Below are 25,282 nucleotides of genomic sequence, written 5' to 3'. Positions count from 1 at the left end.
AACCCAAGTCATACCTTAAAACAAAAAATTAAGACACCCTGAACCGTGCATATGTCACAAAATACCCCACCAGCTACCAAAATAACCCTTGTCATACATTAAAACAAAACCTTAAGACACCCTGAACCATGCAAATGTCACAAAACACCACACCAGATACCAAAAATAACCCATGCCATACATTAAAACAAGACCTTAAGACACCCTGAACCATGCAAATGTCACAAAACACCACATCACATACCAAAAATAACCCAAGTCATACCTTAAAACAAAAAATTAAGACACCATGAACCATGCACATGTCACAAAATACCCCACCAGCTACCAAAATAACCCATGTCATACATTAAAACAAAACCTTAAGACAACCTGAACCATGCAAATGTCACAAAATACACCACCACGTTCCAAAATAACCCAAGTCATACATTAAAACAAAACCTTAAGACACCATGAACTATGCAAAACTCATAAAACACCACACCACATACCAAAAATAATCCAAGTCATACCTTAAAACAAAAAATTAAGACACCATGAACCATGCACATGTCACAAAATACCCCACCAGCTACCAAAATAACCCATGTCATACATTAAAACAAAACCTTAAGACAACCTGAACCATGCAAATGTCACAAAATACACCACCACGTTCCAAAATAACCCAAGTCATACATTAAAACAAAACCTTAAGACACCATGAACTATGCAAAACTCATAAAACACCACACCACATACCCAAAAAAAATAAATAACCCAAGTCATACCTTAAAACAAAACCTTAAGACACCATGAACCATGCAAAACTCACAAAATACCCCACCACGTACCAAAAATAATCCAAGTCATACATTAAAACAAAACCATAAGACAACCTGAACCATGCAAAATGTCACAAAACACCACACCACATACCAAAAATAACCCAAGTCATACCTTAAAACAAAACATTAAGACACCCTGAACCATGCAAATGTCACAAAATACACCACATCACATACCCAAAAAAAATAAATAACCCAAGTCATACATTAAAACAAAACCTTAAGACACCATGAACTATGCAAAACTCACAAAATACCCCACCACGTACCAAAAATAATCCAAGTCATACATTAAAACAAAACCATAAGACAACCTGAACCATGCAAAATGTCACAAAACACCACACCACATACCAAAAATAACCCAAGTCATACCTTAAAACAAAAGATTAAGACACCCTGAACCATGCACATGTCACAAAATACAGCACACATACCAAAAATAATCCACGTCATACATTAAAATAAAACCTTAAGACACCCTGAACCATGCAAATGTCACAAAACACCACACCAGATACCAAAAATAACCCATGCCATACATTAAAACAAGACCTTAAGACACCCTGAACCATGCAAATGTCACAAAACACCACATCACATACCGAAAATAACCCATGTCATACATTAAAACAAAACATTGAGACACCCTGAACCACGCATATGTCACAAAATACCCAACCAGCTACCAAAATAACCCATGTCATACATTAAAACAAAACCTTAAGACAACCTGAACCATGCAAATGTCACAAAATACACCACCACGTTCCAAAATAACCCAAGTCATACCTTAAAACAAAACATTAAGACAACCTGAACCATGCAAATGTCACAAGATACATCACCACATACCAAAAATAACCCAAGTCATACATTAAAACAAAACCTTAAGACACCATGAACTATGCAAAACTCACAAAATACCCCACCACGTACCAAAAATAATCCAAGTCATACATTAAAACAAAACCATAAGACAACCTGAACCATGCAAAATGTCGCAAAACACCACACCACATACCAAAATAATCCAAGTCATACCTTAAAACAAAAGATTAAGACAACCTGAACCATGCACATGTCACAAAATACAGCACACATACCAAAAAATAATCCACGTCATACATTAAAATAAAACCTTAAGACACCCTGAACCATGCAAATGTCACAAAACACCACATCACATACCATAAAATAACCCATGCCATACATTAAAACAAGACCTTAAGACACCCTGAACCATGCAAATGTCACAAAATACAGCACACATACCAAAAATAATCCACGTCATACATTAAAATAAAACCTTAAGACACCCTGAACCATGCAAATGTCACAAAACACCACATCACATACCATAAAATAATCCATGCCATACATTAAAACAAGACCTTAAGACACCCTGAACCACGCAAATGTCACAAAACACCACATCACATACCAAAAATAACCCATGTCATACATTAAAACAAAACCTTAAGACACCCTGAACCACGCATATGTCACAAAATACCCCACCAGCTACCAAAATAACCCATGTCATACATTAAAACAAAACCTTAAGACAACCTGAACCATGCAAAACTCATAAAACACCACACCACGTTCCAAAATAACCCAAGTCATACATTAAAACAAAACCTTAAGACACCATGAACTATGCAAAACTCATAAAACACCACACCACATACCAAAAATAACCCAAGTCATACCTTAAAACAAAACATTAAGACACCATGAACCATGCACATGTCACAAGATACATCACCACGTACCAAAATAACCCATGTCATACATTAAAACAAAACCTTAAGACACCCTGAACCATGCAAAACTCACAAAATACACCATCACGTACCAAAATAATCCAAGTCATACCTTAAAACAAAACATTAAGACAACCTGAACCATGCAAATGTCACAAAACATCACACCACATACCAAAAATAACCCATGTCATACATTAAAACAAAACCTTAAGACACCCTGAACCATGCAAATGTCACAAAACACCACATCACATACCATAAAATAACCCATGTCATACATTAAAACAAACCATTAAGACAACCTGAACCATGCAAAAAATCTAAGTATATCATACGTATATACTTAAAACTAGTATGAATGCATGCTAATGTTGGTTGACAGGAAATTATACGCATGAATATACAGGTTACGTCAATATGCTATACGTGATTACTTTAAACATGTTGCAAACAGGGACAGTCCCGTATAGTGGCATATAGATATGCACCCTTTAGGATTCCACCAACCATGCCTCCAGTTAATGAAATTATATCCATATCAAAAGTCAAATATTGCGAGATGGTAACAAAAACTATCTAACTAATCTATGTAAGTATGTATTACATACTGTATACACCGATCTAAGTAATCGTATACCAATCATTATTATTGCCCCCATCACAGCTCAAGTTGGTCAAACATGTCTGAGCATACCTGAACATCAGCCGTCACACACACACACACACACAGACACACACGCGCACACACACACACACACACATACCGTACACCACATACCGCACACAAACACATACACATACACCCACACACACACAGACACACACAAACACAAACACCGTACATCATATACCGTACGCAAACACATACACCCACATACAAACACAAACACCGTACACCATATACCGTACACAAACACACACACACACGCACACACACACACACACACACACACACACACATGCACACACACACAAACACCGTACATCACATACCGTGCGCAAACACATACACGCGCATACAAACACAAACACCATACACCATATACCGTACACAAACACACATACACACACACACACACACTCACACACACACACACACATACACACACACACACACATACCCCATGAAACATCATGTGTCTCAATGCTTGAGTCCTTACACTCGCTAAATGTATAGAATATACCGACCACATGAGCTTAATCACAGTAAACATTATTTGATTCTATCATATTACAGACATCGATAGTAAATCATGGATACAAAAACACTATATTCATGTGTTTACTAGCATATTTACTAGCACCTCACGTATAAATGTCTGGAATCACTCAATATTCAACAGTCTTTTACTGATTTAACTCTCCGATTTACAGAGTTCATAGGAACATAGTTGATAGAGGCATATCGACGAGCAAACCAATGAAGGTAGTCAGAGACATTTATAAATGGTAGGTATCTAACGTACTCAACCGGGGTGTAATATGGAGTGAAAGATACAGAAACAGGGGCTCTAGGTGGAGGTCTGTTGAGATAATAGTAATGGGCATAGATGTGGAGAGTCCTACGACTGACATATTGTGAGAAATGCAGATCTGCTACTTTTGCATCATTGTGCCTTAACACATCGTCATACTTTCATAGCTTAGAAAACACGTGAAAATTTGGCACCAATGATTATTGGCTAGATTTATGGACTATATAATACTGGTAAATAACTAACCTTCTTCTATACTTCCATGAGATTACCCTATGCATCCTATGGTCTGGTGGAGCCAGTATAGTGCGCATTCAGGCTATTATTTATATATTTTACATTATTTTGGTTCCATTATATTATTTACTGTTCTGCATACATTGCACTGTTATGTTGTTCTGTTTGGATACTTTGCACTGTTGTTGCAAACATCTCTACAAATATTAAAGTTTTCAGATTTGGAATTGTATTCACTTCTTTCATACATTTCTACGTGAATATAACCACATTATAACAGTCAAAAATGAAATGATAGTTTAATGCTGCAACTTGTAAAAATGACAAAATGTGCATAACCTATAGTTAAAATGCGGAGTTACAGTCAGGTCTGCGGCCGCTGCTGAGCTGGGTAAATATTTCAGTGAGATCATGGTACGTAAGAGATGTGATATTGTCCCAGACACAATTGGCATCGGATCCATATACGAACTATTGATCCCAGGCCCACACACCCAGATAGAATCAATACCATACACACACACACACACACACACACACACACACACACTCACACAGCCCCCAGGAAAAGCATGTCCCTGACAGGGTCCATATACGAACTATTGATCCCAGGCCCACACACCCCAGATAGAATCAATACCATACACACACACACACACACACACACACACACACACACAGCTTAACTCCCAACAATAGATCTGAGAGGAGGCGAAAATTAGTTTCACTGATTAACGCTAGCCTTATGGTCTAAATAAATATAATTCCATCACAGCTTGAACTAATGACCACTGATTACCAAAGATAACAATGCTGACACTAACTGCCAAACTGGCAAAGTCCACCCAAACACGATCAATATGATTAGATCCTCAGATACCGGAAACTCCAATCAGCAAAATCAATATAATGACGTCATCGGAAAAAAGGGTTAGGCCACGCCCACCCTCTAGGGAGTGCCCTGAGAATGCCGAAATTGGACATCGAGGTCCCTGGGGAATAATAGTACCCCTTACTACTACTATCGCCTGCAATTGGTCCAGAATGCGGCGGCTAGGCTTATTACTGGTACCAGGAGATTTGACCATAACACCTGTGTTGGCTGAACTCCACTCGTTGCCAGTCTCTTTCAGGATCAATTTTAAGATTTTATTATTAACTTAAGCTCCCACCTATTTATGTACAATGGTTGAATACTATGTACCTTCACGTACCCTTAGATCATCTGGTCTGGGTCTACTAAAGGAGAGTCACAAGGCTAAATTGGTGACCAAAGGTGATTGAGCTTTTGTGGTTAGGGCCCGTAGGCTCTGGAACATCCGAACAACCTACCAGAGGAACTGAGGCTAACCAGTTCCTTAACTACTAAAGGAGAGCCACAAGGCTAAATTGGTGACCAAAGGTGATCAAGCTTTTGTTGTTGGGCCCCGTAGGCTCTGGAACAACCTACCAGAGGAACTGAGGCTAACCAGTTCCTTAACTACTAAAGGAGAGTCACAAGGCTAAATTGGTGACCAAAGGTGATCGAGCTTTTGTTGTTGGGGCCCGTAGGCTCTGGAACAACCTACCAGAGGAACTGAGGCTAACCAGTTCCTTAACTACTAAAGGAGAGTCACAAGGCTAAATTGGTGACCAAAGGTGATCGAGCTTTTGTTGTTGGGGCCCGTAGGCTCTGGAACAACCTACCTAAGGAACTGAGGCTAACCAGTTCCTTAACGAGTTTTAAATCTCTCTTGGCTTTTTTACCTCCGTAAGTAATTTCAGATATTATTGCTTATTTGTTTTTCCTATCATTATTATTATTATCGTTATTACATTATTGTTGTATTTTGATGTTTTATATAATAAAATAAAATATCATCTCTACAAAAATGCTGTTTTGATAGTCCACAGTACTCCCAACAAGATTGTATTCATCTTTAAAACCTTGAAAAAGAATGCTTGCATTGTGACAGCAATAGATATGAATGTACAGTATACTATGTTAGTTCCATTGATCCAAGCCAGAACACAACCGATCAATTGATCAATAAAGTACACATTCTCTGAAAATGTAAAACCCATCTGACCACCTCCACTGTTTCATGGTGACACAGTAAACGGATTTGACCTCTCGTAACAGCAGTTTCACTGCCTCCAGGCATAGAAGCACATAGAACGAACATGAGCTCATTTGGACAATTTTAACTTGTATGCAAACAGAAAGCCATTCCTTCACATCTGTCTCTGGTGAAGTTCATACAGAGTTCAAACAGGAAGTCTAGGAAAGTAACTAAGTGAATTTATTGTTTGTGTGCGTGCGTGCAACAAATCATGTGATGCAGTTCCTTTATGTCAATAACTTATAAAACTCTTGTACGAGGACATGGGGCATTCATTCACAAAACATAAAAAGTTGAAATACGAAGATGCAAGGTATCTGCCACAGGGCAGCGGTGTGCTACACGGCCCTCATCAATGGAGGGGTGTTGCTGATGATTTACCCACCCACGCATCCATGGAGATGACACTGCATGTTGTCATTGTTGTGTGTGAAATCAATATGTATCCGTACTGCACTGATTCTTAACTTGGTCAATGCCATAGTAAATAATTTAATTTAGTTTAATTCACCCAGTTCCAGCGATCTTCCGTTTGTTCTTACCTTTTAAGTAGTCACAGAATATTTATGTCTGCTACGATCAATCCCCCCGACCGTTGATAATTAGAGTACCGTTTGCTGGATGTTGCTGTTATTCCCCATTGAAAATTCCATAATGGCAGACCAGTGGGAAGAGCTCTCCAGGAGAGCAGCAAAAGGAATGTGAAAAAATGATAGTGTAAAGTAATTTGACAGGAAATGGGGGGAGAGAGATGGGGAGTGACACACAGCATAGGTCGTCGGACCCGTGACACATTGTCAGGCTGGATTAGCATCCTAGCTGTGCCGGCATGGACCAGGAACTTCTTTTGTTGCGATCACGTGATTTCCTTGTTCCTGGTTACAAGGACAGTCAAACAGTGACTCATAGGTTTGCGAAAAGCGCCATATAGCGTATAAGCACGGAAAACGAAATACCAGCATGACGAGAACCTCGTCATTGGCAGTGTGGACCTCAGAGCTTCATGACGAATTATTTTGTCCTTTCCGTCAATGAGCTATATTAGGACCACCAGGGTTCGGAAGGTTGATACACTAATACTCTTCTTAATATGCTAAATGTACCATTACGGGTTTGTATACTATGTCAGTTCCATTGATCCAAGCCGGAACACAACCGATCAATTGATAATTAAAGTACACTGCTCTGAAAATGTTAAACCCATCTGACCACCTAAGTTAAGTGGTTTCAGATGAAAAACACTGTTTCATGGTGACACAGTTAACTGATTTGACCTCTCGTTATAGCAGTTTCACTGCATCCAGGCATAGATAGAACGAACATGAGCTCATTTGGACTATTTTAACTTGTATGCAAACAGAAAGCCATTCCTTCATATCTGTCTCTGGTGAAGTTCATACAGAGTACAACCAGGAAGTCTAGGAAAGTAACTAAATGTATGTATGTATGTATGTATGTATTTGGTTAAAATGGGTAGGGTTTAAAAAAAGGCAAGAGTTTGCTCTGGTGCACTGGCCTAAAGGTGGGTCCTTAAAAACTGCTAAAACTTCTGAAATGTATGTATGTAGGTATGTATGTGTGTATGTATGTATGTGTGTATGTATGTACTTGTACTTAAGTACAAGTTTGTGTGCGTGCGTGCAACAAATCATGTGATGCAGTTCCTTTCTGTTCTGTTTATGAGGACATGGGGCATTAATTCACAAAACAACATAAAAAGTTGAAATACGGAGATGCAAGGTAACTGCCACAGGGCAGCGGTGTGCTACACAGCCCTCATCAACGGAGGGGTGTTGCTGATGCACTGAGATGATTTACCCACCCACACATCCATGGAGATGACACTGCATGTTGAGTGTGAAATCAATATGTATCCGTACTGCACTGGTTCTTAACCTTAATTTACAATTTAGGCAGACTCTTTATCCAGGGTGACTGTGTTTTCTCGCCCCTCCCGTTTGAACGCAAGAGCTGGCAAGAACTTCTGGGAACTCAGATTAGGGCGACCAAGGTAAACACATACAAAAAATACAGAGAGAGTGTTGAGTGTAACGGCATTATAAGTAACGGCGTTATATAACGAGAATACTTTCGGGTAATGGAGTAACCTAACGAGTTAGTTTGCAATTAGAGTAATCCGTTACCTAGTTACCTTTTCCAAAAACAATGGTGTTACTTTTACATGTAAGACCTATATTTCCCTGTTTTTGAGTGGTGCAACCACTCCAAGGAACAGCAATGTCCGTGTCAACCGTGTGTTCAACTTTGGCATCAGTCTAAACAGAATTATATCAAAAATATATAATATGTACATTAAAACTATAGAAACTATAGTATGCCAGGTATAAAAAAGGGAACCTGGCCTATGACTAATTATCATGCTATGTCAATTACTGAGCACTTCATAATGTTAATAACAACTGGTGTTGCCAGGCATGTTACCTGGCAACACCATTATCGTCTCTGTCAGGTGGAAACCTCATATGTGCAAAACTGTTACTTTTCAAGATTCAAACTCACAACAGATAAAGTAACAGATCTACAAGCTCAAGATGTGTCGATTCACGCCGCGTTTCAAACTTGTGGATCTGCTACTTTTGCTACTTTTGTCTGATGCTGTACTATGATGAATTAGTGCGTTAATTTAAATAAATTGATTAGTTTGATTAACAGTTGCACACATATAGAAAGGTTTTTGAAAGATTGTGAAAATGTGTGCAATTCTTTGAATATAATTATATTCTTTCACAGAAAACGTTTTAACTCAAATCTTTGCTTCTGAGAGAACCCTGGACGGTTGGAACAACATATCTTCAAATGGGGGTCGGCGGCCAATTACATATAATTTCTGGGGTCCTTGACATGAAAAGGTTTGAGAACCACTAGCATAGAAAACTGTCATGTTTTCGATTATATTTTTTGAATCTTGTCCTCAGGTGTTAATGGTGTTAACTGGTGTTGCCGTAAATGCAAGCTATACAAGCTCACAACGCGTCACTTTCGTGACACGTTGGCTTGTAGATCTGCTGTTTACTGAGCACGACAACATCACACAGCTAAGTAAAAATCACACCAGTGTGAAGTGAGGGGCGTTCGTATCATCATGCATCCTCATACATCATCTTATTCCGGCCAATCACAATTTGCATCCTCACTTTTCCGTCTTCACATATCTGCCCTCACATTTAGCTTCAATATGTACTTTGCTCAGCCAATCAAATCATCGGTACGGGGTAATCATCCTATCACAAGCCAATGCTTGTGTTCACACAAACCCGGAAATCTGGGCATAGGGGGGGCTTGCGCCCCTCAAATATCGGGGCTTCATTCCCATCTCACATCTGGACTGAATCTGTGGGCTAAACATAGAACAGATTTACAGACTGATATAATGCTCTCTGAAACCTTGGCGATCTCACCCTGAGGCCAGAGGAAACTACTGAAGTCTGAAAGGAAATGTACTCCCAGGCACGGATTATTGATCAACTATAAATAAATAAATAACAGCCTGTGTTCCAGTTCCAGGATACAATGTAAGTCAGCTCTCGTTGATATTTGTCATTGGTTCAGTGTTGATAAAACCCACAGGCAGGCATAACCAGTTCCACTTTCAAAAATTTCACTCATGAAAGAAATTAATTAATAGCCAAAATAGCTGTTCGACAAACTGACAATCCATTGCGTTTACCTGCTTATTTTTTCTCACTTCTGCGTCTTGTATAAGGAATTATTAGGGCATTCATTTGTGATTAATACTAACTTACTATTTGTGTTTTTTCGCAAATTAATGCCCTACTTGATCATACTATACAAGCATCACACAAAAGCTTGTCAATCTGCTTTTTATTTAATTTGAATCCTGAAAAGCAACAGTTTTGGACATATTTGATTTTAACTCAAAGACGGTATTATCCAAGATTCCATTGTTGTCTTGATTTGTGCAGCTAGGCCCCTGTCAGGCATGAGGAGTTTTATCATCTTGTTGGCTTGGCAAGAGGGCAGTTAGGCCTGAAAACCGTCTTGCTTGTGTGTGCACTTCTGCAATATGCTCGCCTGCTCGCCAAAGTGTGTCATTCCACAGGAAGTCATATCAAATTCTTTCTTTTCTTTTTTTTAAAGGAGAGAATCCTGGTTATAGCCTTATTCCCTAGCTGATAAACCCCTCAGCAGTGAGTGGTGGAAAGTTTTCTTTTTACTGAAATACTGTGCTTGACTACAATTGAGTGGGTTCCAAATGACCCCGAGTACGGGTGTGTAACTCTGAGAGTGTACTCATGGACCATATGTACACTCAGAGTGGGAGTGAGAGAAGGAGAGGTGTCTGGTCGTTCCGCATGGTTTAATCAGAGGGTTCAGGGCTGCTGACTCTGGATGGCATTTGGGAGTGTAAGGGCAGTGGCCTGATGCGCTGGCTTCTGCAGCTGATCATCCTGTTCCTTTGGGGGAGAGAGAGAGCCTTTTGTCACTGACTGATAGTGGAAAATAGATTTTTTTTTCCCACCAGTGTGCACATGTGCACATGATGATTATTATTATTTAATCTGTTCAACTCCTACACCTAAATTGTTCCACCTTTTAAAGCTTGATTCTGAATGTTGAATGAAGGTCTTGCAGGCAGTTATCTAGGCCTTGTGTTGTTCGAGGGGCTTGTTGTTTGTGACGGACTTTTTAGGGCTTATAGATCTGCTATTTTCAAAAGATTTTCATGCATTTGAAAACTTGTGTATTGGGACAGGTACTTTAATAACTCATTTACAGCCCTAAGTAAATAATTCAGCTGCTCTTTTCACAATAATAATCTCTAACCGAAATGTAATGCCTCAACTCAAATTAATATTTTTGGGGGTTGTGGCCTGTAAAGTACAGTACAATACAGTACCTACAGCAGTGTGACAGCCTCTCATCTCAGAACAGTGGTTGTACAGTACAGTACAGTACAGTACAGTACAGTACAGTACAGTACAGTACAGTACAGTACAGTACAGTACAGTACAGTACAGTACAGTAGGTAATGTGCAATTTCCAAAAAAAAATTCAGGAAAACGATGACACAAAAGAACACTGGTCTTCCCATGGATCCAATGTAGTTATTTAGTCACAAGCAATTGTTAATTGTCTTTTCTTTCCCCTTTTTAATGCAAGTCTTTTATTTGTAACTGAATATTTTTATTTTCTATATTGTTGTTCTATATATTGTCTTTTAGGTACTTAAGGTTAGGTTTAGGCATAGTCTTTTGCCCACCTGCACCTGGGCAAATCACTAAAGAAAGAGGGGGTCTCATCAGTTATGACCCTGACAGGCCAAAGTTTGGATAGCAAGGGATAATTCCGAAAATATCCGATCTAGGGCTCCAGAGTAGCTTGTAGATCTGCTAGATTCTTTTGCGTGGCTGTTGTACAATGAAATATATAATAGGACTTGTATAAAGAATAAGACAACTTCATTTTGGATAGCTATAGCTCTAACATACCCATAGCCTTATTTATTAGCTGATAGTTCCAGCCTTGCAACACTTGGAGGGCAACACGCTATTACTCAAAACATTATATTTCACAGCACACTGTATCTGCAGCTTCCTTATTTTAAGCTCACGGTTAATTGCATTCTTTATCATTGTGTAATTCCCTTTCCCCTGCTTGCGCTAGAAACTTTAGAACTTTAAAGAACTCTCTCTCTCTCTCTCTCTCTCTCTCTCTCTCTCTCTCTCTCTGGCACATAAGTATAGTACAGTAAAGCATGCTTGGTCTTCCTTTTACAAGTTGCTTTTGTTCGTGTCCAAATTCCAATTACAGTAGCATCTGCTTCATTCTGCGGTTGAAAGCAAAACACTTGCTTTATTTAGCTGTTGTTTTTCCACAGTAACACCCCAGCAAAATGTGTTAAGAATAATTTTAACCACTTGTACATCAAGCTGCCTGCTACATACTAGCGTCATGTCTGGGGATGCACTTGTACATCAAGCTGCCTGCTACATACTAGCGTCATGTCTGGGGATGCACTTGTACATCAAGCTGCCTCACACCACAGAAACATAGCCACAAATGGCTCAGCAACACTTATTTACTTATTCAATGCAAGCTCACAGCGTGCCACTTGCAAACTTGTATATTTGCTATTTTTGAAAGTGAAATATAAAAAACGTTGTTTTAAATTATTAACACTGGCACAGAACCTTTTTCAGATGGGGGTCCTTAATGAAAACGCCTGAGAACTACTGGTGTACATTATGCAGGACAGTGAACCACGGAATGCCAGGCTGACCATGAGGAAGCACTTCACAATACAGAAGGCCATTGTTCCTAGAGTATAGCGATTTTCTATTAATATATATTTTTACTCAGGGCACCCCTGTAAACAACCCTGGATTACACTGTTATTTTATTCTTCTTGTCTTCAGATCTTATGTCATATTATGGTACGTAAATATGCAAATCTTTGCCCATAAGATAATGTACTGTATGTCACAAGGATAACTGGAGAGAATATTTGTTTTCTATTAGAACATACTGTAAATAACTTTATATTTCACATTCAACTACTTGAATCCCAGCATCCCTATTATGGTGGGAACGTTCACCAAAATGAGCAGATCTACAAGCTCACAACGTGTCAAAATGTGACATGTTAGTATATCCTCACTGTTGGGCAGAAACATCTTATTTCTCTCCATAATATAACTTTAATTTTTGTATTTTCTTTGTAAATGAATGCCCTACTTGATCATTATTATAGTAAAAAAGAAAAGTTCTGATAGTGCTGACTGCTGACATGACATAATAATCCCATCTAGTGTTTCATTAGCGCGACCGAACGTGACTAAATAGTCTACAGCTGAGCTTGTTGTGCTGATGACAGGCAGCGCAGTTCGCCATGAACACAGTAACACACATGTTGAAACAAGGTGGTAAAGATAACAAGGGGTGGACAGTGATGTCACTGTTATGCAACACGGAATTAGTATGGACTTGAAGCTGTTTATAAACCAGTCAGTCAGTGACATCACTGACGAATCCTTGGTGTTAAGGTCATTACACACTGGCGAATTGGCGACGCGATATATTCGTGCGAATAATTCGCATTTAAAAATGAACTATTGAAGTCCATGCAAGCTTCCACATCAGTGGCGAATGTGCGAATGTGCGAAAATGCGACCGTTTTCGCTTTTATTTGTTCGCTCTGGTGTCGTATTTTGCAGAGATTCGCAGGCGAACTGCAACATGCAATATTTCGCATTTTCAGATCGCTTATTCGCATCGCGTCGCTAATTCGCCAGTGTGTAATGACCTTTACTCTTCCTGCAACCGATAGCCCCTGAAACCAGGCTTTCACCGTCGTCCTGACTCTTTTTTTCTCTCTCTTCTTCTCCCCCATTCATGGGCCCCTTGGGGGCGCTGGGCCTCGGTGCATCGCACCAGTTGCACCGTCGATATTTACGCCACTGACCTTCATATGGAAAAGGTTGAAAAGCACTGCTTTAGAAGGATGAACTAATTTCACTCTGTTCAGAGAACAGCAGCATACCACTGTCACCTGTGCACACATGACCTGAGTGGCTGAAACCCAGTCTGTTTACATGGAAGGTCAGAGATAAAGCCACACCTCTGATTGTGTTGGTGCTGATACATTTACTGATCATCATTGTTAATCATGCATCCACATTTGCAGAGCCCCCCAGACAAAAATTACACTTTAGGTTAATTACTAGAGTCAGGTAATGTGCAATTTACAAATCATTTTTGTCATGAGGAGATGGATATGACGTTTACAGAATCACACGTTGACTAGGTCTTAAACCTAAAGTCTTAAACTTAGTAAACTTAGGTGACAAGGGTTGGCTCTGTACTCGGTCCAATGTTCATTATTTCTCTCTTAAATATAAATGCTGTTCCGGCACACACATATCTCTCACGTGGAAACCCCATTATGTCCAAAACTTTTAAGGATTTTCAAGCACAAAATGTGTCTCTATGCTCCGCACCGTGTTTTGAGCTTGCAGATCTGCTACTTCGGATGCTTTTGTGTGACACTGTAGTACAGTACGATCAAGTAGGGCATTAAACAAGTCAAAATAAGGAGATAAGAGGTTTCTGCCCGACGGCAGTGATTGTTGTCATTGCGGTGACGGTGTCTTCTGTGTGGAGGGCAAAGGGGACATTTAGACAAGAGTCACAGGGAGAGCTGTCTGTTGCCGTGCCAACCTTCTGAAGGGAGGTGTGGAAAGTAACTAAGCACATTTACTCAGTTATGTTCAAACTTTCCCCGGTTTCCTGTGCAAGTGCTTGTTTACCATTGAGCTAATAGAGCCTGCCTGCTTCCTATAAAAAAGGAAAACAATCACGCATTTTGAAATGTCTTTAAAACATGTTTTGCTGCCGTTACTTTGTGCTTTTACTCAAGTTAAATGTTAAATGCAGGACTTGTAACAGACTGTCTGCGTTGTGGTATTGATACTTTTACTTTGATAAAACATCTGAGTGCTTCCTCCTCCGTGGTTCGATCTCCCACAGAGCCTGCAGTTCTAATGTTCATACATCAAACTGACTGACTTCAGTGAGCATACATTAATTTGATGAAACATGGTCATTAAATATCCATGTTATTTCGACAGAGGCATCCAGGAGTGTCAGCTCTAGCACGTGCCGCTCTGCCAAATGTTTTGACAGTTGTGTCTATTTTCAGTGATCCAACAGAACGCTGTGAGTAGGTTCTTTTGAAAGGTTTTTTTTTTGTTTAACCTCATTACATTGTTAGGATACAGATACAGTTACATTGCCTCCTGCTGCTTCAATCTGTTGAATCTTCCACATGACTGAACTGGACAAACGTCTATTAAAGGCATAGTTCACCCCTACAATGATTTTTTTTATCCCTCTATCGATTACGCACCCAACGGAGCCTTGAATTCATTGTTGTGTTTTTGTTGCATTCCTAAGTCAATAATGAGTCACTATGGAGTCTCCTCTGCCAGTCATCAGACCCCTGGCATGATGTAAGTATTTGGTTGCAGACCCCATCTGAAAATGTTTTGTGCAAGGGACCTCCAGAAGCAAGTTCAAATGTTTGCTTTCAAAATATAAATACCGTAATTTCCGGACTATAAGCCGCACCTGAATATAAGCCGCACCAGCCAAATTTAGGGAAAATCCCATATACAAGCCGCACCAGACAATAAGCCGCACCGGACTATAAGCCGCAGCTACGTTAGCTCAGAGCCTGAGATGGCTCTGCGTTAGCTGTAAAAATCCATAGATTAGCCGCACCGTTGTATAAGCCGCAGGGTTCAAATCATGGGTAAAAAGCCGCGGCTTATAGTCCGGAAATTACGGGTATATATAATATACCAGTAAGTCGCCCTGCATCCGCCTGGGTGAGGGCAGCCTGCTGGGCGAGCGCTGGCACTTTGGCATGGGGCGGTCAGATCAACATATGGAATGAATTCTGTACTGGCCATATATGGAGCTTCTTGAGTGTACAGGGTTTGATGAGGTCAGATCAACATATGGAATGTCAGAACAGGTCAGCTCCAGATCTAAGGGTGGCAGCGGGGACAGTGTCTTGAGTGTACAGGGTTTGATGAGGTCTGGCCATATTTGGAGCGTGTCTTGAGTGTACAGGGTTTGATTAGGGACCAGGTAGAGCCAGGCCTTAATTTTCGGGCCTGTTGAGAACTCTAGTTTCCGCCTGCTGCCAGGCACGGCTGCACTAATAACTTTTGGGTGGGCCTGTCTAGAGTTTGAATGGACAGATATCAGTCAAAAGGGAGACATCGAAGAGGAAGGACGGGTGGGGTTGGATCAACAAATGGAATGTCAGAACAGGTCAGCTCCATATATGGAGATCTAAGGGTTTGAGGTCAGATGTAGAGTTGCTGGCCGGCTCCATGCTATTATGTAGATCTAGGTGATGATCATCAGTCTTCTCCATGTATGGCTATCCAGGGTTAGTTGAGGTCAGTGTTGTGATCTTCATATATGGAGACGGCCATATATGGAGCGTCATGGTGTGACGTGTCACGATGCGTATCATATATGGTGGTGTGACGGACGGAACGACGGACTGACAGGTTTTCATAGTAATGTGCGACCTACAGTCGCAATTATATCTTTGAATTATTCAAAGATTTGCACACATTTTCAAGATAAAAAAATAGCAGATCTACAAGCTCATAGCATGGTACAAAGTGACGGCTTGTATATCTGCTATTTTGGAGTAAAAATGGATAAAGTGGTTAACATTATTGTGATGCTGTATTATCATCTCCCCCTGGAACCTCCCCAAGGAACCCTAGGAGTCCCTGGACTAATGATCTAGACAGCTACGTATACATAGACAGCTATATACACAGATAAATTGACTGACTGACAGACATAACTTAATACTTTCACCACCATTGCCCTTGATTAAAGTCAATTGAAGCCTAATTTTGATACTAACGCTTAACGCCATTGCCGTTGATTAATGGAAATTGCGCTTTTTTTGTGCATTCGATCGATCGAGCCATAATGCTACTTACGTTAGCCGGTTAGCTAGCTATGTTGTTAGCACAGAACTGGATCGTCCGATGGCATATGAATATGAATTGTGACAATGATAGAACGATATGATATGAATGATAGAAAGTCTGCAACCTCGGGTGAATTGTACACATGACATATATAATCCAATGAGATAGCTTGAAGTGAATCAAAGTGAGAGATGAGAGGCTGCCAATGTTTGTAAAAGTATAAAAGTTAGAATATTATGGATAAATGAGGTTTCTGCCCCGACGTTATCAATGTTGACTGCGCCCCGATGCCACAATGACACTTTTAGTGTCTATGTTACAGTACTCCAGGCTCCTCAGTAAAAAAACTCAGGCGATCGCTGTCACTGAAGCACGTTATTTACTGTCACTGGATGCGGGAAGGGTGAACTGTTCTGAGCAGAATTAAATCTCACCTTATCTATTATCTACAATCACACCCAATACAAAACCCCATGGCATGGTCCCTGAGGCGTCAACATTATGTCAGAGTTGCATAGTTAGAACTTAGAACGAATGGAAAATAAATGTCTTTCTCCCTTTTTTAACACAACTTGAGCTCTTCTATATTGAGTCTCTACTATCTGACGACATGGTTGTGAAATGTGCAGTTTTAATATAGTTTTGGATTGTCCCCGGCGTCGAATTGCAAAAAAGAAATGTGACCAAAGTTTTGAGTAGCATGTCAGCGACGCAGGGGACTCAGGAAGAGAGACATTCACACTGTTTTGGGAGGCATAATAAGGCTGGCCGGATGAATATGGCCTTAATAAAAGTTGAAATAAAAGTGTCTTTGTTTAATAAAATTGAAGATAAAATTAAATGCATTAGACAAAGTATTACGTTATACAAAATGTAAGTGTACTTCACATAAAAAAATGCTGTGCAATTCCTCCCTGAATATACCCCGAATCTGGTATTAAAACACACACTCCATGCAGATAATCAGTATACAACACACCATAGTTCATCTTTAATCAGTTTTGTTCATAAATAAATGCCATGCATGTCGTAATATGACACTGTTGCAGGGGGAACTAGTAAAAATAGCAGATTTATAAGCTCACGGACAACACATCGAAATGCATAATGTACTGTATAAATTCCGCCGTACGATAATGCATAAATTCCAGCGTACACTTGACAACACAATGGAGCCAAATGGACCAGGAGGAGCAAAGCTTAGTCACTCCCTGGAAGGAAGCGCTGCGACACTGGGATCAATATAAATTAAACTTGGATTGATCGAAGCCGCCTGCACACATTCTGTCTTCCAAAGTCTCCCGTTAATGCAGTAGACACACTAGCAGGGATCTTTAGAAATTAACTTACAGTGAAACGAATGTATGAATTTGTACGACAGGTATTTGGAAGTGAGTGTCGTCCCCCCCCCCCCCCCCCCCAAACACACACACACACACACACACACACACACACACACACACACACACACACACACACACACACACACACACACACATACTGTATATACACACACACACACACACACACACACACACACACACACACACACACATTCAATTCAGGGTTTTTATTTTCTTGGGGGTGGGGGGGTTGGGGATTCATGTCTCTGGTTTTGGCAATAGTAACGTACAAAGTACCATATGAAGGGTTAAGGCAATTTCGCCCTTTATGTTTTACTTTTATTTTTTACAAATCCAACCCTGACTAGTCTACGTTCATTCTTCAATAATTACCGGTATATGTTCAGAAGAGATATTTCCCATGATCTAAAGCAGTGGTTCTCATAGTGGGGTTGATGACTATTACGATATTGGGGATTCCATATGGATCCTAACAGGTCTGCAAGTGTACTACAAATGGAACCTTACAGGTCCATTTGGTTCCATTTGTACACTGGGTTATGGTGGTCAATTAGAACGATTGAGAACCACTGCTATAGTAATGGTACACTATAGCTGATGTGAAGTCCACATACCAGCTCTGACAGTGTAATAAGACCGTTTCCCCAACGTTGGATCAGGTTCTTCTGATTCCTCTGGTTTCGGATCCCAACTCTAATCATGGGCCTTGCAGGGGCAGTCCTCCCGGAGACCCCGGGTGTTTACTGTTCAATCCGTCTGATGACGAGTGACTCATTTACAAGCTGGCTGTCGTCCTCAGCCCTGTTCTGATTGGTTTCTTGCGATGATTAATTTGTTGTTTACCGACTCTCACAGAGGTCATCTATTGACTCTTCTCTCTCTGTGACACAGATGAGAGCCACCGGACACCACAACAAATCGGTTGACCCACTGCCAGGTTCACTTATTAGTTTTTTTTTTCTTTTTTCCTGCAATGGCTGAGGTGATTTTTTTTGTATACCACACACATTTCTGAAGAACAATCACTCTGTCCAAGTGATACAGAGTAAAGCAGTTGCTTCTCAAACCTTGCTTCTCTCATTCACACACAGACGGTGGAGGAAACCGTAAAAGACAATTAGGGGTTAATTTCCTTAAGGACACCTGGACACTAACCTAGGGGGAGCTGGGGATCGAACCGGGAAGCTTCCGATTCCCAAGCAGCTGCTCTGCCTCCTGAGCCACTAGCCTGGACAAATATGCAGATCAGTTGTGATGGGATTTAACTCCCTCCGAAGTGATATCAGTCCAGCCATGCCAGGCCACCCAGTCACTGCCCCACGGCTGTGTCGTCTGATATTTATTAGGGCCGGGACTAATTGCGATTAATTTAGATTAATTAACTACAGAAAAATGTATCGCGATTAGCTACAGATAAATTAATCACACCTTTTTTTTCACCGCGGAACGTTTCTCACTGGGCGCTTTTCTATAGTACTGAAAACTGGAAATAATAAAAAGTCACCCCATTTTGTGTTGCCTAGAACTGGAGGTCTGACAAAAAACAGTAACAATATGAACTAAGTACAGCTTTGTGTGTCACTGAGATGTACTTGTTACTGTTACTATTTTTTTTTCAGACCTCCAGTTCTAGGCAACACAGAATGGGGTGACTTTTATTATTATTTCCACAACAGGTATATTAATGACAGTAAAATGTTGAAAATGAGTGGTATCCTGTAGTCACTATTCATTGATTCACTGGGATACCAAAAAACATTAAAAAAAAAGGTTTCTCGCTGTTCTCGGGTTGAATATTGATATGCGATTAAAATGCGATTAATCTAGATTAATTAATCGCAAAGCCTCTGATTAATTAGATTAATTTTTTTAATCGAGTCCCAGCTCTAATATTTATGTTATGCTTACAAAGACCAAACTCCATTGAGCCCTTTCAAATGTGAGATTCCAGAGCCAGTTCACTGAAAATTAATTATCAGAATTTTTGTGTGTGTGTGGGTGGGTTTGTGGGGTCTTGGGACCTTAGAAAACTTTGCTCACCCATTTATGAACCGTTTGATATGCTGAATGAATAGCAAGTAGGTCATAATTCTGGAGTCGTATTCAAATTGTCCAGTGAATGTTGAATTTGAATGATTTTTTTATTTCCGTAATAAGGCTTTGGCGCGTTGGCAGCCTTGTGGACTTCCTTGAACCAAAAAGTGTCAGAATCCTGTAACACACACAAGCTTTAAACCTCATTATGTCACACAGTGTGCGTTTCTATGCATATTATAGTCATTGTCGGGTAGAGACTAGAGACCTTGTATGTCCATAACCTTCTTAATATTGTCAACGCTTTATATAGGTTCAATATTATTGCCACAGACAAACGTAACTACTTTCACTGCAGAATATAGCAAAAGTAGCCAATCTACAAGCTTGTAAATCGGCCATTGATTCACCAAAACAAAAGAACATACAAAAGTTGAACTACTCAAATCTGAGTTTTCTGCCCCACAGTGACACCATACAGTAGGGAGTAAGCCTATCACTGTTAAGGCTGTACTCATACATTCTGAGGTGTACTCATTCAGTATGCAGGTTATTTCTACAAGACACAGGGAATTTACAAATCCATAACTTTAGCCAGGGATGTTTTCTAAGGGCATGTTCTTCCTAGCAACATCCTTGGGGATGGACATGCAGAGGAGCGTAGTGTTTTACACAGGTCTGAGCATGGTGCCCTCAAGCACCTGCGATTCGGTGTCTGGCTGAAATAGTTTTATTTTTAAAGTAGTTTGGGGGAAAAAAAGGAAATATCCCATAATAATCAATCAAAACAAATCATTAGTCCAGGCTGTCCAGCAGTGACGTAGGTAAGACATTTACCTGCCTCAGAATCCCAGCCTAATAATTATCCGTTTTCAGTCTACACCAAGAATGATCGTTATATCGGCACTTGGGTGGCGCACTGGCGCAGTGGTAAAGTAGCTGCCCACCACCGCAGAGTGTGGGGGCTCGAATCTGCCGTGGTGCATCCGGCTTTGTCGAGTGACTATACAAACTCAATTAGCACGTGTTCAGGGAGAGGGTAAGCGGGCAGGGAGGCTTGATAATTGTCCCAGTACGTACTCCTACAGGCTGGGGTAGGCACCTGTCAGCATGGAGCGTTGGGCGGGAAGAGTAGGCTCGACAAAGGCTCTCAGTCCTCTCGGTGGGGGCTCCTCATTGGCAGGTGAGCCAGTAGGATACAACAGCAGTGGCAACACATACATGTTCGTGGGGGAGGGGTAAAAAGCAAACAACCAAAAAGTTGTTTTGTCGTCACCTGTGCATTGTGATGAAAAGTACTACTGAAATAATTGGCTTTCAATCAATTCACAATTCACACTGTGACACGTTAGACTGCAAACTGAGGAAAGCACTTTATCACAGCAGGGAATGTATACGGAACACTGTAGACACTCCATCGAGCACCTGGTTGATCTCTCGCTCCCTTTCTCTCAGATAAAAATACATGTTTGGTGTTAAACGCTAAGCGTTGCTTTTCCTTTGAAATGGTGTGAGCAGGTTTGGGAGAGAGGCGATGACTGCTATTCTGGGACAGTGAAAGCACATTGTGATGAATGGAACCAACCAAAAATGAGAGAGAGAGAGAGAGAGAGATTGAGAGAGAGAGAGTCGGAGCGAGACAGAGAGAGACAGCGTGAGTGATAGAGATGAGAAATGGAGATGGGATAGTGGAACGGGTCCATCTAAGCAGACACCTCTGTAAATTAGACGTGATGTTATAGGTGCATTATATATGATATTATAGGTGTTATTGAGCACAGGCCTTCGTTTATCACGGACACTCAAGGTGCAGAATAACACTGTAAATCAAGCCAAGGGGCCGTGTCACAGATGACAGCCCCGCGACCCCCACACACCAAGCGGCAGCTTGTGTTATGTCATCTGATCGGGCTTGGATTAAAGCCACTTTAGTTTTATTTCAACGGCCTACCCAAGATAGGAGCAATGGACAGTAATTGACACAATATATCTCTCCTCTTTTCCGTTTCTGTCTGAAATAAATTTGCAATACATTAAAGGCTCCGGTGGAGATGCGGTGGTCATGATATAGTCAGAGAGGTCATGTGTGACGTAATATACCTCGACTTCCGACCACTCAAAAAAAGAGAAGGGCAACAATATTGGTGGAAACCTTGTATGTCCAAAAGCATTACTTTTCAGGAAATGGGAAGAAAAGAAAATCTCCCAAGAACAGATTCCGAGCTGTGCTACTAAATCTGTTGGCACTCGGCATGAGCTTTCAGAATGTGTATTGGGGATTAGTGGGACCCCAGTTTCTAATGGGGATCCTTTAATAAACATAAAACATAAGAGGAGGGCTGAGGGCAGACCAAACGGGCAAACATCCCGTTATCCACATTCTAATGTGGCGGAGCCCCCAGAGGCAAATGCAAAGGAAACAAACCAACAGCATAGTATACTGTCGTCGTCGTCCCCCCCCCCCCCTTTGTTTTTGCTGATGGGTTCCCAGATTATTGGTCTATAATGACTCCAATCGTATTTATTCCATTGGTGCAACTCCCCATATACAGTTGGCCACGCCATTTGTGTCTGTATAGATTTTCAGACATTTAGATATTGCTTTTGCTCCTACAGATTCTGTCCATATATCATAATAATTGGCACACAACTGCACAAACTTCAAAATCTCAGTAGTAATGGGACAATGTAAATTTTGGACACATAAGGTTTCCTCCTGAAAGACATGACTTACAAGCTATTGTTAATACTTAACCACTTTCACTTTGTGAGCTCGTAGATTTGCATTGCATTTTTGCTTCTTTTGTGCTCTTGTATGTATGACGAAGTAGGGAATTAATCTCCAAAAAGAAAATGTAAAAAGTTGAAATTCTGAGATACAAGGTTTCTGCCTGACAGCAACACCAAACTGTAAATGCATTGCGACCATCGGCTGTCCTTGGCGGTGTCATATTTCAGCTATGGTTTGACAATACTGCCGTTTTCACGGCTCGCATAAATGCTCCCATTTTCTTGTATCTCGCAGGAACATTGGTGGAGCGCTTTTGTCTGTTATCTCCAGCTATAGAGGTTGGCTCGTTTTGGGGGGTTCTCCGCGGGAAATGTATTATTCATTGTCAACGGTTTTAAAAAGATGAATGTGCTAAATGTGATTGCTCTGTATTGCACTCGTGTTCACATTCACTGGATCCTATTTTTAAATTGAAGCGTTACCATTTTTTTCTCTCTGTGACATCTACACAAGCTGAATATCGTTGCTGTCGGGAAGAAAACTATTATCTCCATATTTTAATTTTGTGTTTTTTCATAAATTAATGTCCTAGTACATACTATAGCATCACACACAAGTATCAAAAGTAGAAGATCGACAAGATCGGAATGCACTAGGTGACCTGTTTGAGTTTGTCGATCTGCGACTTTTGCAATTTTTTAATTTATTTGAATCATAATAACAGTTTTGGACATCTGTTTCCATCCGACAAAGACAAATCACGATACAGTGCAGCGCTGTTGAGTTGTTTTTCTTTTCTACTTGTAATTATTTATCGGTCTGTCAGTCGCTCTTCACATTTTGCTTTCTTATTCATTTTTTCAGATTCAGAATGCGGACGACGTCTTGATCACGCCCTTGGAAAAATTCCGGAAAGAGCAGATAGGCGCTGCCAAGGTAAGACTGGGCCTGCATGTCATGATGGATTGATAACATACTGTAGGACCACAAGAGAAACATAAAGCCCTCAGGGCTTTTTGTGTTATCCTTTTAGCATTATTGTATGGCTGTACCACAAAACGTGACAAACTCAATTAAGTTGAGTCTGCGTCGGGTTCTAAACTCGGACAACCAGTCCTCTTTGAATAGTATTTTATAGCTATAAAGAAAATAAATAAGCCCCAGGGAAGCTTGTTTCCATTCTGGTCCATTATACTCAATTCATCAGTAAGACATACAATACATACATTACATTGCATAATGGTAAAAGCTCCCGTAGAAGAAGAAAGATCTATTTACACAGAAAGTAGGGGGAAGGGGCAAGTTGGTGGGGGTAGAAATCTAAGAACCGCTGCAATTTAAGCCATCATTTTAGCTTAACTTGTGTGCATAGAGAGTCAAGATCTATAACCTTCCAGCCAGGTTTGTAGTAGAGTGTGTACATATGAGAGTCCACCCCCCATAACTCTCATGGCGGTCTTTGAAATTAAAATATGTTTGAGAATCGTTGCTGTATACAACTGATTTTACTCTAAAACCAGTACTGCATGTACTTTACTGTAGTTCTGCAGCTACTGCACATATTCCGTACCACAGTCAATATACACCCTTGTCAGTCGTTAAAATTAACCTATCACGCAACCGATAAAGGAGAACGCAAAGACCCCGCAATCATAAACATGGCCATCTCCAAAGGTATTATTCAGAAATGTTGAAATTGTGGGGTTTAATATGATTTTCAGAAGGGGGATTAATAATTTGTACTGTACCTTACCTTCAGGATAAGCTGACATCTATTAGCCCATAGAGGATCTGTGGGCTAATAGATGCACACACGCACACGCACACACGTGCACACGCACACGCACACATACTAGGCACGGAGGTGACGTAGTCATTTGCTCTCAATCCTTTTTGAGAGCAAAAAGATTTCAGATGATCGCAATGAACTTGAATCTGTTTATTTTCTAATGATTGCACATTAGCTTGGCATCCAAAAGCCACACACTTATTCACAAACCTAATTTACAAAACTCTTCTATGTGTTGTACTGTAATAGCACTATTATGATCATTAGCAAGCATGACAACAGCCATGCTTTGAACAATATGTTATCTCCTCCAGAATACAGTCTGTCTGCTGCACGTCCTTTTCCCATCAGAGATGTCTCTCAAATCCAACAATCGATAGCTTTTTGTTTGTTTTTGTTTTTTGCAAATGATGTACCCTGTCCAGAGTCAGTGTCTCTCCCAA

General features: G+C 40.5%; 1 protein-coding gene across 2 annotated transcripts in view; it reads left to right on the top strand.

Annotated features, from left to right (window-relative positions):
* The window catches only part of arhgap42b (Rho GTPase activating protein 42b), a 151,104-nt gene that overhangs the window by 63,753 nt on the left and 62,069 nt on the right, over positions 1-25,282 (top strand). For both annotated transcript variants that reach the window (XM_083773472.1, XM_083773471.1), the window contains one exon: positions 23,915-23,986. In XM_083773472.1, coding sequence (XP_083629598.1) covers positions 23,915-23,986 — 72 coding nt within the window. The remainder of the gene's footprint in view (positions 1-23,914; positions 23,987-25,282) is intronic.

This window comes from Protomyctophum parallelum (genome assembly GCF_964188405.1).
Source record: "Protomyctophum parallelum genome assembly, chromosome: 9".
NCBI lineage: Eukaryota > Metazoa > Chordata > Actinopteri > Myctophiformes > Myctophidae > Protomyctophum > Protomyctophum parallelum.
The sequence above is the reverse complement of the archived record's forward strand: the minus strand, read 5'-3'. Positions and strand labels throughout refer to the sequence as shown.